This window comes from Agrilus planipennis, unplaced genomic scaffold, assembly GCF_000699045.2.
Source record: "Agrilus planipennis isolate EAB-ADULT unplaced genomic scaffold, Apla_2.0 scaffold142, whole genome shotgun sequence".
Classification (NCBI taxonomy): domain Eukaryota; kingdom Metazoa; phylum Arthropoda; class Insecta; order Coleoptera; family Buprestidae; genus Agrilus; species Agrilus planipennis.
Window position 1 is genome coordinate 495,608 of NW_020440123.1, and position 18,072 is coordinate 513,679.

The 18,072-nt window shown below is 33.8% G+C and overlaps 1 protein-coding gene across 2 annotated transcripts in view; it reads left to right on the forward strand.

Annotated features, from left to right (window-relative positions):
• The first annotated feature begins 3,844 nt into the window (after positions 1-3,844).
• The window catches only part of LOC108736806 (RNA-binding protein Musashi homolog 2-like), a 248,417-nt gene continuing 234,189 nt past the window's right edge, over positions 3,845-18,072 (forward strand). The window contains exons 1-2 of one of the 2 annotated variants that reach the window (XM_025979600.1): positions 3,845-3,894; positions 3,956-4,068. In XM_025979600.1, the coding sequence (XP_025835385.1) occupies positions 4,049-4,068 (20 nt within the window). In that variant the 5' untranslated portion in view covers positions 3,845-3,894; positions 3,956-4,048. Of the gene's footprint in view, positions 4,069-18,072 lie in introns of both variants that reach the window. The other variant, XM_018469384.1, reaches the window with a different exon arrangement.

Sequence of the window (18,072 nt, forward strand, 5' to 3'; positions counted from 1 at the left end):
TAAGAAAATAATAATAGATGGGGTTATATGGGTCTGAGATAAGGAAGAGGAAGAATTGGTTAAATAGGTGTGTAAGCGGGGGAGAAGATGGAAGAAAGAATGAATCTAAGAATATATTAAGGGGTTAACTTCAACGTAACAGGGATAAAAATCAAAAATTATACTGTTTTTGAGGTTTGATGGGGGAACAGGGCATAGTACTTTGGTTCTTAGCGTGTTCAATATGAATACAAAAGCTTTAGAAGATAATGTTAAGAAATATTTACACAGAAAAGGAATATTATACAAAAGATTTACATATTTACAAAACTACATTATATATACAGGGTGCTCTAATTTATGTTGGTCGCTACAGTACAATTAAACTAAACATGAAATAAGTATGTATAATCAAAAATTACAATAAAGTTACTACTACTCCAGCTGAACGAATTTAAAGAATGGCTAATAGATGATATTTTTTTTTTTATTTTTTAAACACTGTTTAAAAGACTTTAATTTAAGACTTTCATTAAATTATTTTACACAGTGTTTTGAAACACTTTGTTTTAAGCATGCCAACCCTGTGTCGACCCATAACTACAACTTAGCCTAAGCCCTTGAAACATAACACTTTGCGCAGACCAATAATGGAATCTTCTCTCACCATAACCCACTAAGCATTAGTTGGAGGTGGCAATTAAATAGGCACAGACGACTAATTTTTAATACGTAAAATTAATTTTCTTGTTACCCACTGAATACAAAGTGACGTAATTGCACATTCCTTAAGAAATCATTTTGCGCTTAAAACCGATCAACACGATAAGAAATTCATTAGCAAAACAAATATTTTCTGCAGGCGGGAGTTACTTTTTAATGGCGTTTCCGTACAAAAAAAGTATTTTACGAGTTGCTGTCTCGAATAATACTTTTATTTCTTTACAAAAATTTATGTCCAGATAGCGCCGAAACAGGTCGACAAAAAAAAGAGATAAAAAGGAAGACTGACGGAGCTTCTTTGCAAAAGTTTTCCCGCTATCGCTTTTTGATTATATCATTAGCGAAAAAGTGTGTCAGCGGTAAATATTATTTATTCTGAATACAAAATAAAGTTTCTTATTATTGCCGCGATAAGTTCCGGTAATATTTTTCTCCTTAACCGTACTAAAGTGAAACTAAAATATGTTGTAGTACTCACTTAATAATTGTATACCATTGACTTAACAAAAAATTGGTAGGTGGTAAAAAATAATCAATACTAATCTGTACACTTACCTTGGTGTTATGTCCCCCTTCCTTAGCGGAAATTAAAGTTAGATAGGATTTAAAAGTCGTTAGAATTCTAAAGCACAATCATAATATTGGAAAACATTACACGTTTCTTTGTCAATATTTTGGAAGTTTCTTACTGCACCTTACGACAGCAAGGAACTATAGGGTTGTTTGGAAAGTCATTTCGTTTTTTTTTGTGGAAATGAAAGACAGTTTTCGTATAATAAACAAATAGTAGCATAATTCCACGCTCATAAAATTTTTGGTCTTTGCTGGCAAAAAACTGATCGAGGAGGTTTTTGACCTCCTCATTTGAGGTGAAGGTTTTACCGTCTAAAAAATTTTGGAGTGACCGGAACAAATAATAATCCGATGGTGCCAGGTCTGGAGAATATGGTGGGTGTAGCATTGTATCCCATTCAAGCTGTAAAAGCTTTTGGCGAGTGACCAAACTTGTGTGAGGTCTCGCGTTGTCTTGGTGAAACACTACACCTTTCCTGTTGATTAGTTCTGACCTTTTCTGTTGAAGTGCATCATTCAGTTTGTCCAGCTGATGACAGTAGACTTCCGAATTAATCGTTGTGTTATCCGGTAAAAGCTCAAAAAAAACGATTCCTTTAAAATCCCACCAAACAGACAGCATCACCTTTTTTTGGTGAATATCGGCTTTGGAAATGGTTTGAGCCGGTTCATCTTTTTTGCTCCATGACCTCTTGCGTTTGACGTTGTTGTATACAACCCATTTTTCGTCCCCAGTGATGATGCGCTTCAAAAACGGATCATTTTCGTGACGTTTGAGAAGCGAATCGCAGACGTCAATGCGGCGACACAGATTTCTCTCTGTGAGAACATGGGGAACCCATACATCGAGCTTCGAGGATAATCCCAGGCCTTTCAAGTGGTCATAAACTGTTGAATTTGATAAATTTAACCTCAATCCGATCTCACGTGTTGTTATTCGCCGGTTCACATCAACTAATGCCTTTATCGCGTCTTTATCAGCTTCAACCGGCCTTCCCGAACGTGGTGCATCTTCGACATCAAAATTGCCGGATCGAAATTTAGCGAACCAGTTCTGGCACTGGCGTACTGTCAACACACCTTCTCCATACACATCAGTCAATTTCTTTCTGGCTTGAACAGCATTTTTACCCTTTCTGTAGTAAAACAGTAAGATATGTCGAAAATGCTGCTTATCGCTCTCCATATTTAAAAGGGCACCAACCAAAAACTACTGCGTAGAATTAATTGGAATTTTTCACACACAAGCCTTGCTATATGAGCTCTCATAGCATATAAAAATTATACGGCTTAAATGTGAAGTTGGGTGCAAAAGAATACAATTAAATCCTCTGTCGGGAAAAAACGAAATGACTTTCCGAACAATCCGATAATTAGCAAAAATAAGCGTTGCTAGGTGAATTTCTTTTGATTCCCAATTTCCTTTAATTGCAATTTCTTTATACGAGGTCTATTCAAGAAGTATCACGAATTTTGTGTTTTTTAAAAAAATATTTATTTATTCATGTATATGTATATGTATTTATATCTATTTTGTCCCCTTCAATGTAATCTTAACCAAATATTGTACACTTGTGCCAACGTTTTCTCCAATCCCCGAAGCACTTCAAAAAACCATTTTTTGTGATCTTGTTCAGCTCCTCCTTTGATCTTTATCTCCTTAATCGTAGCGTAGCGTCGTCCTTTCATGGATCTCTTCAGTTTCGGGAACAAGCAAAAGGTCACAGGGGGTCAGATCTGGGGAATACGGTGGCTGAGGCATTATTAATGTGTTGTTTCTGGCAAAAAATAAATAAAAATAAAAAAAAGATATTAGACAACTTTATTGATTATATTAACTCCTGTTTCTACCTCTATTATGTCTCTGACTAAACCTTCATGCCTGAGAAGGTGTCCTACCAACCAGTTTCGCCTATTGACTTCCATAGAGTCCTCTGTTCTCCTATTCGTTCTAATTCCTTCATTTTATGAGTAAAATAAGTACCCATCGACATCCTTCATCATAAACAAATAGTTATCATTAACTTATTAACTGTACAATCTTCAACACCTTGTTTTTTAAAATGCAGTACATTTCGATGGGCGTATCTAAAAGAAACATAAACCAAATACATAACCTATAAAAAGGTTTGTAACCCATATACCCAAGTAATCGTTCGGTTTAATTAGACATAGTAAGATAGTTTTGTAAATAAGTCAGTTAAGAGATGTTTTCACCTTGCATATCGAAAGAACGACTATAAAAAACAATACCTTTTCCATTACGGCAAGAACGTTCAAGATAAATACTACCTAAATATTTTTTTAATTAAATTATAATTATATGTAATACAAAGTAGAAATATACTTTCGAAATTGTTATTATTATGATTTCAGTGTTAGTATTGCCACTTTAAAAAAAAAATTTAATTAGTATTTAATGTTTCTCGCCTGAGAAATGTTCTTAATGAAATTCTTTTACGTATGACATACACTGGGCATGTTTCTTTTGAAAAATTAAAACGCAGTAATCCCTGCAAATACCTAAGCGACTGTGCGTTGCCAGGATACTTCAAAACAAAATTTTGAGATTCCAGTGACAGATCAAACAATTTAGGTAATTTGCAAGTAGAGTAGAAGGTATAAAAATTTAATTCAATTTCTGTACTTCTTGTATACAAATTTAGCGTTTATTTTGTAGTGATCTATTTGTGTAAAGTGTAGCGTGTACATAACCTTGCAATTAGAGCCTAGAAGTTTGATTTAGACGCCTGTTTATCGACTCACCAAGAAAATGCAGAGATCGTCGTACTAGTAAGTTCATTTTTACTGTTTAATTTACTATTAGTAGTTGATAAACATTCGCAGCTACAACTAGGATTCCTAAAACTAGTAATTAATTATATCAGATTTGATGAGTTGCCTAAAAATGTAACCTTACCTTAAATGATTATATCTAAATGTACGCCAGCAAAAAGCTTATAAAATTATGTATAAACTTTCAGTAACTAAAGATGTAGTTATTTTATTTGGTAATTTCTTAAATACTGTATCTAGAAATTTATTTAGGTAGGTATTGCTAAAATGCGTTAAATGAAATGTATCGTATTCATCGTATCTTAATGTTTTGTAGTAGTGATTTGGATCATTAGCAAAATTCTTTTATTCTGCAGTTTATAGTATATTTAATACCATCCACAATACAAGGCCGGAGTGCTGAAATATGACGTAACTACAAAGAGGCCTATTGTCTTTAGGCCTTTTTTCTATTCTTACGCATAAGTTTCAGGCTTAAAGGAGGCTACTAAACGTGAACTGTGAGCCCTTAAGCGTTTCCGTTTTCTATTTTGTTTATATATATCTATACAAAGTATTAAAAAAAGCCGCATTCTTATTTTTACAAGCTTTTACACATGTTAGTGTATATGGAAGAAACCTTGCAACCTGATCCACTCACTGCTTCCACTGAAATTTTGCACACGCTATTGGTGATCATACAATATAATTAAAAAAAAAAATACAACGTGTAATTATACAACACGCTACTAAAGTGAAACTTCTTCACACAAACATACCGGGATAGGGGATTAAGGAATTGGTTTAATGGGTGCAATGCTGATAGTAAATATACTATAGAATGTCTTTATATACAACAATCACAGCTTTTTTATCATTAGACAATACAAACCGGCCGGTACTGCCGCAACCGCTATGTCCGTGCATTTTAGGTCTGTAATATCTTCGAAAATATTCATTTAAATTACATGCTGTAAAGGGCCATATTGATCAATATTAAATGTACAATGTATTTAAAAGTATTTAATTGGATAAGGATTAATGCTGTATTGCTTAAAAAATCGTTATTGTGGGTTATCCCTAAGAGATAGACATATACCATCCCGGACTTCTTTGTAGGCCTTTTTAATGTGTACAATACTGTAGTATATTATTTTGATCTATCTCGTAGGGTTCAGCCAGCGTTGCAATGTAATCGCAAAAAAATGTGTTTATTTACGACATCACATTACAAACGTCTGAAATTATCACTGTTTCTCTACTATATTATGCATGTATTATACATGTAAGCCTTCCTCTTGAGTTACTCTATCTATTAAAAAAAAAAACGCATTAAAATCCGTTGATTAGTTTTAAAGATCTAAGCATACATAGGGACAGAGAGCGGGGCAAAATGCGTTGCATGATTTCGTTACATAGCAACTCGCATGAAACGAACTTACCCTACCGTGCGTAAAGAAGTTTCACTTTAAAACATATTGTATCACATTAAAAATGCAAACCGCCTCAAGATGTCGGATTACTCTTCTTCTTTAAATTCCCTGAACACGGGCATCAAATAAAATGATCTGACGAGTTACAAAACGATAAAGTGAGCGACGTCATACTAAATCCAATATGACAGCCGCTTTAAGATCATGGATTACTTATTTGTCTACCTTCCTCCTGCACAAAGAAAGAGTCTGCAGCACCCACGAGGTGTAAATAGTAGACAGTAAACATGAAAACTCATATGGTACCAAGATTTTTGCCAGATAAGAAACCTCTGGAAAGCAACCGAAACCTAATAACGGTTCACTTCATGATAGGGACGAAGGCTGTCATAATTCAAGCTATCATGGCATAATGTACTTTTACGTCATAGAATACCCACCTAAAATTATAAAAGCTTAAACCGTAACAATCGTAGGAAAACATACCAAAAACCAAAACCACGAAATCGTCCATCAGGCACAAATATTTTATTACCGTCTACTTTTTATGAGTACTGTAATGTTCGTGTGTTTAATAAAATTAACTTCTAAGACTGATAACGACAAAAAATATTTACACTAATTATTAAAGAACTTAAAACACTATTAAATTATTACTAAACTTAGGTTATAAATTATTATATTTATTTACACTACTGTTGATATATCACTATTCACTGTGCTATTTATTTCACTGCTATCACTGTCAATTTATTTCTGGATTCACGTCTGCAACGGTCAATTTATTTCTTCTCCTTTCAGCGATCGTCTTTTCCTTTAAATACTCTTTGTTTACTTTCTTGAACCTTCTAGAAACATCCCGATAGTTTATTTTTTTCTTTGAACTGTTTAACTGCTAGTCGGAGAGAATCTATAAGCCGTTCACGTACACGTGTGCCCGATCGCGCACACACACACTCGTGCTCGCTACATTTCACATTTCTACAGTTAACAATAAAATTACGCCCCACATTTTTTGCATCATACTTTTTTAAACTATATTAAAATGCAAAAAATGCTAATTAAACTAGTGAAACACCTTTATCGACGCTAGGAAGGAAATTTACAAGGGTATAAAACCAAAAAGTGTAACGTCACACGTCACGCGCCATGTGTGACCCCTGGTGGATATGTCCAAAAGGAGTTAATTTAACAGGTTTCAGCCTGTTAATAGCAACCGATAATCCGAACATTGCCATTTCGACAAATTGTCAGAAAATCGAGCCTACGCTGTACTTAAATGAATTACATATGCGTTTGTGTTTGTTAGTGTTGATTTTTAATTCCTCCCTGCAGTTTTGTATGATGCAAGGGTAAAAGTTCTTAACAAACCTAAACCAATATTCCGCATTCGTCCACTGGAAATAAAGTTGTATTTTTCTGGCGTTTGGTGCGAATTTATAAATATGTACCTATTACATTTCTTAAAGCTAAAGCAGAATCTATAGAGATCAGGCTCAGGCCGCTCGAAATGTCGACACCAGAACGCCGTCCTTATATTTAGAGTGTAGCTAATATTAATTGTAATTTTTTGTAAAATTATCTGTTTTCCCCGGATTCATCGCTATTAACCTAAGAGTTGTTGGCTTAGTTAAAAGAAAAAAGCTTACTCAATACAGAAAACGATAATACTAATCTTTGCATGCGTTGGTTTAATTCACTTACTGTCTATACTAAACTATTTAACATGAGTGTACTTGAAATATTGTAATTTGGAGCCATGATAGTTTTGGGATGGGCTAGAACGTGTAAACAATTTTAACTTGTTACTTGTTTTGGCACAAACTCGACCTATTTTTGGGTCGATCTTAATTTTGTGCTCGTTTTGAAATGCCAATTAAAAGGTATTAATTATAGCAAAATATTTATAGACTTGTGTGCTTGTACTAGGTGGTAAAGTTAACGCTGGATATCGAAAATATTTACAAACTTTGGAACGAATTCAATAATTCATTACCGTAATTACTTTCAGAACACTTAACGCCGGAAATTTAAATTACCTTTACACTTTAATGAGTAATTAAAAAAAAAATGCAAATAAAAGTTGCAAAACTTTTATAGAAATGTCGAATTAATGTTCAACAGAACTGCACTCAAATTAAATAAAACACCTAAGCCGTTTAAATTGGATTAAGATCGTAATTAATTTTTTATTTTAATTCTTATGAACCAATAATAAGCAAATGTAAATTTCAATTAGTTGGAACCTTTACAGGTTTAGGGATAGTTTCACATGGTTCTGCCATTAATTTTCCCCCGTTCTTAAAATTAGAAATATTACACTTATTTAGTCAATTCTGCAAAGTTTCATTAATTTATTGTAACTCCTTTAGGCATCCTGAGACTTCAAAATGTTGGTTCGTGAAGATGCCTAAGATATAGTAATATAATATAAAAACATATACTCATAAAGAGCTATAAATGGGCGTTCATAATCATAAATAACGTATTATCAGCAGGATGAGAGGTTTATTCAAACTTATTTAGGTAGATATTCTCACTTGGAGGAAAGGGAGACAGAAAAACTTATACTCATTTAAGTTAACTTCTCTCTAGTACCCATAAGAACTAAAAAGTTCAAGTTTAACGTTTTCTTTTCTAATAAATGATTTTCTTATGTTATATAAACGCCTCTCATTGCCATAAATAATTGAATATGAGTATTGAAAACTTTATATATACGTATGAGGTCTGTACAAAAAGCATCGCGAATTTTGTGTTTTCTCGAAAATTATTAATATATTCATGAATATCTATTTTTTTCCAATCCTCGAAGCACTTCAAAAAATCATTTTTAGTGATCTTGTTCAGCTCCTCCTTCGATGCCGTCTTTATCTCCTCAATCGTAGCATAGCGTCGTTGTTTCATGGGCCTGTTCAGTTTCGGGAACAAGAAAGTCACAGGGAGGCCAGATTTAGGGAATACGGTGGCTGCGGCATTATTAGTGTGTTGTTTTAAGCCAATTTGGAGCAAATTTGGGTCGTCGCGGACAGAATACAACAGCTCTTTACCAATGTTAATGCGATGCTGTGTTTAGTCGAAATTGAGCAATTTTGGTACGAATTTCGTTGCGACCCGTCTCATGCCCAAATTATTGGTAAAAACCAAATGGCAGAAGCCAATCGATATGTTTAGATCCTCAGCAACTTCTCTAACGGTGATTTGACGATTGGCCAATACTAATTTCTTCACTTGATCAATGTTTTGGTCTGTTGTTCACGTGCTCGAGCGTCCGGCACGCTCTTCGTTGTTCACATTATCTCGGCCCTCTGAAAACATCTTGTACCATCGATAAACGTTGTTTCGGTCCAAGGTAGATTCACCATATGCCACAGTCAACATACGGAATGCGCCCGTGTACTTATTTTTGTTTTAAATACAAAATTTGATACAAATTCTTTGGTCCATTTTTTGGAATAAGCAAAAATCGAAGGCGAGCCAAAACACGTGCAAGCAGCAAAGCAGCTGTCAAAATTTAATTGAACATTCAACATGGCCGGTATAAATGAGAGACATGGGTACCAACATAACGCCACAAAAAAAGAGAAGATCGAATATACGTAACCCGCAGAAATTCAAACGCAATATTTTTTGAATAGACCTCGTATATGCAAATATTTTGAAGAAATTAAAAATTAAAATTTGTTGAAGTTAATTTTTCACGCCCTATTGAGCAGAGGATATGGAAATATACCGCGTTCATTATTCTGCGTTTCACCAAGTCCACTCACTTTCTATGTTAAAATCAACGAAATTTTTCAAATTTTGACGCTTCTATAGCTGTTATATTAGGTGTTGGTATATCATGTGGCGAGTTATATTCACCTATATTTCACACGCTAAGCATTGAGTATTATATTACTCGTATGTTCTATGTATTGCATTAAATCTAATGCCTCATCATTTTTTTTATATATGTATTATGTATTTTCATTTTTTATGTGTAGAGAAAAGAAAGAATAGTTTTTAGAGTAAGTTACTTTTCATCCTTCTAATAAGGAAGTCGATTGTAATTTCTAGTTTTTAATAAACGTTTTTAAAAACAAAGTTTCAAATTCCCGAAACTTAATTGGCGCAGTCAGTAGGATAGTTAAACGGTTCGGACAAAAATCGCCAAAAAAGGACCGCGTCGTTTTAACGACTAATTTAACTATCAAAAAACAAATTGAACATTTGAAAAAGTGTACTACGCGTGTTCTGCACAAACAAAGAACTCTAAATTGGTGGTTCCTGATCAGAACAAACATCGTCGACTATCATTAGCCAGCCAATTTGGGGATTCGAATTTTGGGAGCAAGCCTAACTTCGGTTGCCGCCCATCAACAAAGGACAAGGACCAAATCGCCTTCATTCCTAAAACCNATTTTGTTAAACTGTAGTGGATCTCACTAATCTCCGAGAAGTTGGCACTCCCAAATGCGAATTTTTCAACGAAATTAACATCTTTTGCCAAGTTGAGCCCAGGATAGCCCATTTTCTTTTGGTTAACCCACTTCTGGATCGAAATTTATAACAAAAAAATTTCTTCAAGTTGAAAACCACTGAAAATAAACATTTGTTAAATTCGATGTATTTACACTGTCATTCGATTGCCCAACGTTAGCTCAGATTGGTTCTAGGGTTTTTTCGTTAACTCACCACTGGTGCAAAAGTTATAACGGTTTAAAAGAAAATGTGAATAACTTTGTTTTAAAACTTTTATTCAATTATATATACACTTGGTATAAAAGTTCTAAAAAAATTTTTTTGTCATAAAAAAACAATCACGAATAATATAAAAATCTCTGCTTTAAGACAGTCATTCGATTTCCTAAGAGGTTAGGTCATGAGGACAGTTGTAAGGATTATCAGGTTTGTATTCCGAAGTATCAAAATAATTGTAGGTAATAGAACTTTTTATATCAGAACAGAAATCTTCTGTTTGAATAGCGTATATGTATAGAGTGTATCCATGCAACTTAAAATTAAATGATTACTAAATTTTGTTTCATGTATGAGCAGTAAAAGTAGTACGCTAGTAATTTTGACGATTCTAATACAGAGAAACCAAGGTTCTAAAAACATTGAATTGTTCAAATATTTTCAGTGGTTCTCATCTTGAAAAGACCTTTTTGTAATAAATTTTGACCTAAGGGTGAACCAACGAAAAAAAAAGCTTGTTTATCCTGAGCTCAGCTCGGGCAAACGTATCATACCAATTTGGTTGAAAAATTCGCATTTGGGGGTGCCAACTTCACAGGGCTATCTCGCAGGCTGAGAAAATGTTCAAGGAGGACCGCCTGCGGCCCGCGGGTTGGCTACCCTTGGCCTAGAGCTTATACTAAGCACAGGCACTATGTTACATTTCGAATAGGGCTTCTCTTAATTCAATACGCTTACATAGCACTTGAATGATCTCTTTATTTCAAATAAAATTTTTGTTTGTTTTGTCTTGTATTTGAAACGCACATGGTAATGATTTTTCTTCGCCATAAATATTATTGAAGAATAAAACCTCAAAAGCCGAATAGTTTGTGTATAAATATTAACTACAGGCATAATAAATGTAAGCACGGTGGTGATATAGTTACCTACCATCGCAACACGCCGGTAGCATCTTCCTTCGTTAGAACCGACTACCCACGCCGCGGTACGACGTCGTCCGCGGCCCGGACTTGCGCGTCGTCAGCGTCGCGAGCGTCAGCGAATCACTCCAAGTTGCCGCGTCGACCGGATGGAAAGGAAAGTCGATTGTCGGCGACCGCATTGATATAACGTTATTACTACAACTCTATAACATACATACATTATACCACTTACATCCATCGGTGTGTTAGTGGCTACCTTGGTTTACGTTTCTGATCAGCAGACAAGAAGCCAGTTTGCTGGTTCTTGAGCTTGACGACGCGTCTCACAATCAAGTTTGTTATGTGCCTGTAGAAGACAAGATTTTCAGTGAATGTGCCGGTTGTGTTTCTGTGCGTTTTTTATTCATTGACGTTTGTCATTCATCAAACCCCCTCGTTATTAAGGTCACTAGACCTCACTCGTAGGGTTTTCTTCAGGTTTATGTCTGACAATATCGAATAATTTATTTTGAGGACAAAGTGGTGTTAGTTGTGGCTTGATTTTGGGGTTTGTCGCCGTTAAGAAAGTGTTTGGGATAGTGTTTTATGCTTTTATTATTTATTATTCGGATAGGTACTTATTAGATAGTGTTTGTTGCAAATATGCAGAATATAATTGATGTGGTAATTTGGTTGTAAATCTCCCAGAGCCTAGACAAAAGTACAGGTGAGTGAATGCTTACTTAATTAATTTTGAATAGGTATAGTACCTAAGTGATGACCTTCGATTATCAGAAAGATGCGTGTGCAAGCATTTAGGTAGGTAAAAGAACTTAATGGCTGTTATTGATTTTATTGCTCATTATTGTTTCCTAATGTTTATTGAGGTGGTACATATCAAACTGATCACAAGCATCTTTAGTAGCAGTTTTTCACAGTTTTGATAAACATTTATATGTATTTCATAAATACATTTTTTAAATATTTATAATTCTTGTATTTATTAATTTATTCTTGTATCTTTCTGTAAAATTTTGCAATTCATTATTACCCATATTATAATTACATCATTGCACATTATAGTTCTTGAATAAATCAATCAAAATTGATTAGAATATCCGCTCTGTTAGCCGTCTAAGAATAATTCAATAATGTATAGATCTGAAAGGAATATAGTTTTTTATATTGTAGTTAATTAAAAATAGAATTGAAGCTTTTGATAACATTAAAAGCTGTGGATAATTTCAATTTTTTTGAGCATTAAAACGGTTTAAATATGTAACTGGGCATGTAAAATATGGTAAGAAGCGTTGGAAGGAATACGTACATCACAATGGCATCCGCGCTATCTGAAATTGCTTTAAAATATGCAAATTCCAGAATCCTTGCTAGTCTACATTGTGAAAATATTCAAAACTGTCTCCGTTTTCTTATCATCAGNAAACTAAATTTTTAAAGAAAGACGTCGAAATTGAGATTATTATAAGTTATCTAATAAATTCTACTACGTATTTCTACGGTAAATTCAGTCATTTACAATCGAAAATTGTAATTTTTGCGTTCTCATAAAAATTTAGTTTGCTCCGTGAGGATCAATCAACAGCATTCTTCATAAACACAGACCAAAGTATTCCTTACAAACTTCGTCTTCTATCACTTTTGTAGCATAAAAAAAGAAAAGGTAAAAGGGTTTAGTTTGTTGGACAGTGTGGCACACCCCCAACAAACCGATTTAGAAAATACAAGTAGTTTATTGACTAAAAACAACTGTATTTCAAACTATAGTGCTATAAATAACCGGGTAACGTTAAAATTCTGCATATACCTAAATAGGTAACAAAGGTTAAATAAAAACACAATACGTTATTAGAGAGTTTTGAAATCACAAAAGCTGAACATTCAAGCAAACTATTTTAAACAATCAGAGTGAAATACAATTCAATTTTCACTGCCATTATGACATCCTTTTTTTTAGTTCCAATAATAATTTAATTATAATTTGTTGTTTCTACTTACTGTTATTTTCAATACATTTGTTACTCATGAAAACGACAGGCTTCTGTCAAATAATTGTGGAAGTTCCTCAATATGCATATTTAGTGATGAAGTAGCCGTGCTTCTGTTTTTAATTTTTTCAATTGTAATCATGCCGTTTCATAATAACTCGTTTAGTACCCACCCTTAAGTGCAGTCGCTTATTACATTACCTTACATAACATAATCCAATCCATTTATTATTATTCTGTAAGATATTGACGTATATTAAGCTAGCACGAGAAATTTATATTTCTTATTTCTTACATGCGCTTAATTTGTTGCTAAATATTTGCTAATTTGTTCTCTATTAGGGAAAGATCATTTTGGGTTTAGGAGAAATAAGGAACGCGGAAGGCCATTCTAGCTTTACGGATAACAATAGAGAAAACGATAGAAGACGAAAGTGTATCTGTCTATTAAAACAAGAATCTGGGTTCTTTGGTTCAAAGAAATTATTTTATTGCTTTAATTAAAAATTAATTCTCTCAACAATCACAGTTTTTGATCAAATGTAAATGTTTCTTAATAGATAAATTCTATAGGTTGTTTCAATAAATTATATTCATTGTTCCAATAAGCTCTTTCCCTACTTTTCCTTCGCTTGCATACCAGTATTTTTGTTTTACTTTTATTTATTTTCATACATCTTTTATTATTATAAATAATAATCTGTCATTTAAACGCAATTTTAAGCTTTTGAGGTGTTTAATGCTTTGTTCGAAAGATTTTGAATGTTTGGCTAGTTTAGGAAAATTTTCAGAGAAGTAGGTAATATTTTCAGATACTTATTTACGATTAGGCATGTTCGTAAAAAAACTATATTTCACACGTTCACCAAATTAAGATATTTTAGCTGTTGTGATATAAAAACGAAATAATTACGACAAAGTAACCTGTAATTAAAAGGTTCGGTGAACTTCTTACCTTACCTGTGCCTAGGGACGAGTCTCTGATATTCTATTTTTTCTAGCACGGTCTCCTTTACTAGGTACCTATTCCTTTTTGTTTTAATTGTTTTAACTGTTGATATAGAGCCCTAAAAATACTAATAGGTATTCTTTATTAAAACTGTAGTATCCCTTCAATTAATAATTAATACAGTTTAAAGTTACAAGGAAGGTAATTTACGTGAAATGATCTATCACATTTTTCATAACACGTATTTTGAAAGAGCACACTGTTGCTCAGAATGAAAAAGTTAAACACCAAAAATGCCGTTGGTTTCAAAACCGAATAAACCTTAATGCACTTGTAGTTACAAATAAATGTAAATGTACTCGATAATGGTAATGTAATTAGCACCATACCTTAACAGGTTGGTCCGTTATTAAAAGACAAACAAGCAAGTATGTTGCAAAGAACATAAAGTAATAACCGCTTTTGGTTAAAACATCGATAGCTACAGTTTAAACAAATGAAAGCGTTTGTTTGTAATTACTTCATGTGGTTATGTAGATTTGGCAAATTAGAATTTTCTTTATCGGGCCAGGTATGGTTTTATTGGTAATTGTTCGTTTAATAATTTTCGCCTAAATTTTTAATAAAACATTTAAATGAGAACGGCATTGTTCAGCATTGAATGAACATAAAAAGATATCACGTGGATAAATACTGCACCACACAATGTTATTCTTTCTCCATCAGGAAACTGATCTTTTGATCTCGCAATTTTGTCAAATTAACGAAATTTTGACAGTGGTTAGGGGATAGCCTAAGGATCAACATCTATATTATGCCAAAGGACGGTGCACCCTAAGGGTGGTTGCCACCCTATCTCGGGGATAGAAATTTTTATTATAATTTGACCACAATAGAATAGAAATTAGTGTTCTATACATTTTTTTTTAAATAAATACTTTTCGAGTTATTCGCGATTAAAGTATCAGTTTTTCATAGAAAACACGGAGAAAATGCACAACGAAAATTGACCATAATATTAAAGCGATATTTACAATTTGTCCCTCTAGCCCGTTGCTTCGTATGCGAAAATAATAAAAATTACAACAAATAAATTTACTAGGTATTTTAGCTGATATTACAAATTTATTTGTAATAATTAAGAAACATGTCAAAATTGAGATTATTACAAGNAAGAACTGTTTGAATGACATTTCGAATTACATAGTACATTTAAATTGTGACACTTGCATTTTTTATCAATGCACATTCGTTTGCACTGACAAAAAACAAAACCTTGTTTGCTTCCTGATGATTGAGTTGATACTGATCGTAAGGAGATTTTGTCCGCTGGTATTTAATATTGTTGAAATGATTCGGCGAGAAAAACCGAACCAATCTTTGGTATCTAATTATAGTTGTCAATAATTGAGTTGTTTCCTAAAAACTGAAAAATGGATTGAAATTCATTTGTTTTATAAGTACAATATAAATCTCATTGTCCGCAGGTAGAAAGCGGCAAATAATACAAGTCGAACATTAAGAACGAGTTGTAAACGTTCAACAATTGACAAAACGCGTTCCGGCTGTTTAACAGTTACCAGAACGCGTTGCGAGCGTTTTAAAACAGCCAAAACGCGTTCTGTGCGTTTGAAGGCAGTCAGAACACGATGTGGCATTTTTTTCCGGCCACTGAGCGTTTTCGGTCTTCGGGCCTAACACATATACCACGTAGGTGCATTTTAATGATGAATTAATAGACCCCTCCTAATGACATGATTACGTTGTGTGTTTTGTAGATAGTACAGATAGAGTTGATAAATTAGCTTATGTAACACTAAACTGGAGGTATACTTCGTTTAGTTTCTGTAACGATGTGACCTTTAGTTGGACCGGCGCAAAGTAGAAAAGAATAGCACTAGGCCAGAAAAGAAAGGAGACAACTCTCGGCCAAATTCATAACCGGTGAGGAGCGTATAATCTGCACAGTACCGCACGGAAAAATTGACCATTTTATCCACTAAAATTGCATTGCTCAAATGTGCTGTTATTGGTACCAATTACTACTGAAAATATCAACGAGATGTTTATTTATATTTGAAGACATATTAAAGGCTTTAACNGTTTTTGATCAAATGTAAATGTTTCTTAATAGATAAATTCTATAGGTTGTTTCAATAAATTATATTCATTGTTCCAATAACTCAGGTACATTGTGAAAATATAATTTTTATTGAACAATGAATTATCGAGGATAACGTGGGTAGAAAAGGTTAGAAATGAAGAGGTATTAGAAAGAATAGGAGAACAGAAGACTCTATGGAAGTCAATAAGAAATAGGCGAGATAGGTTGGTAGGACACCTTTCTCAGGTATTAAGGATTAGTCAGAAACATATTAGAGGCAGAAACAGGAATTAGGAGGGGTTGTGGGTTTTTCTAGTTTTAGAGAAATGCGAAGATTAGCTCAGGATAAGAAGGAGTGGAGGTACGTGTCCAACCAGTCTTAGGACTGACGACCTTATGATGATTTTTAGTAAAATAATAATCAAAATTTCTCAATAAATATTTAGGTTTTGGTTGGTTTAAGTTGCTCTGATTTAAAATTCAATTATAGCTTGCGTTAGTCAGACCTTTATTATGACTGAAGTCATTCCACACAGCGCCTACATTACCGCCTTTGACTGCAACACATACATGTGTACATATATTTGCGGTTCTAAGGCAAATACTTTAAGAAGTTTTACTGTACGTTATAAATATATCTAGCTAATATTTTTTTTGTAAAGGTGCTTGAATGTTTCTTTGTATTTTCATAAAAATAGGCAACTAATTTCATGGTAGTTAAGTAGGTACTTTCCCTTTTACAAGAGTGACAGGTGCTTTTTGTCCCATACACCTACGCGCTTTTACAATAAATTTTGTATTTATTTGTGTCGATGTATTAGATATGTAAGTAGCCTGCCACACCACATAATCACTTACTTCTTCATACTTGATCACGGAGCATGAGTCAGCGTTTGCTTTTTTTTTTATCTTCCAGCATACTCGTGGTGCTCTTAATACTTACGATAGTTAGTTGCCCTTTTCATTTCCCCATGACCGCGCAAGCCATCGATTGTTCCAACAAAAAAAGTTTCGCTTACCGAAAGGGAGAGGCAGCAACGGATTATGCATCTATCACGAACCATACTAATGTGCATTATTTTATGTAGATAGTACAGATAGAGTTGAAAAATTAGCTTGTGTAACACTAAACTAGAGGTACCTAATACATAACCTTTTCTGGACCACTGACTCCTTTAAAAATTCCAACACCCCTAGCCCGTTTTACTTAAAATAATGGATACATTATGATACTACTTAAATTAGTTCAAATTTGGACTGATGGGTACATTGTGGTGCTTGAGTGCATCGTGGTGCATATGTTAGTCCTGAAGACCGAAAACGCTCAGTGGCCGGAAAAAACGGCCACATCGCGTTCTGTGCGTTCGAACGCACAGAACGCGTTTTGTCTGTTTTAAAACGCTCGCAACGCGTTCTGGTAACTGTTAAACAGCCGGAACGCGTTTTGTCAATTGTTGAACTTTACATAGGTACATTACTTATTTTTACAAGAACTATTTGCATGACATTTCGATTTACATAGTACATTTAAATTGTGACACTTGCATTTTTTATCAATGCACATTCGTTTGCACTGACAAAAAACAAAACCTTGTTTGCTTCCTGATGATTGAGTTGATACTGATCGTAAGGAGATTTTGTCCGCTGGTATTTAATATTGTTGAAATGATTCGGCGAGAAAAACCGAACCAATCTTTGGTATCTAATTATAGTTGTCAATAATTGAGTTGTTTCCTAAAAACTGAAAAATGGATTGAAATTCATTTGTTTTATAAGTACAATATAAATCTCATTGTCCGCAGGTAGAAAGCGGCAAATAATACAAGTCGAACATTAAGAACGCGTTGTGAGCGTTCAACAATTGACAAAACGCGTTCCGGCTGTTTAACAGTTACCAGAACGCGTTGCGAGCGTTTAAAAACAGCCAAAACGCGTTCTGTGCGTT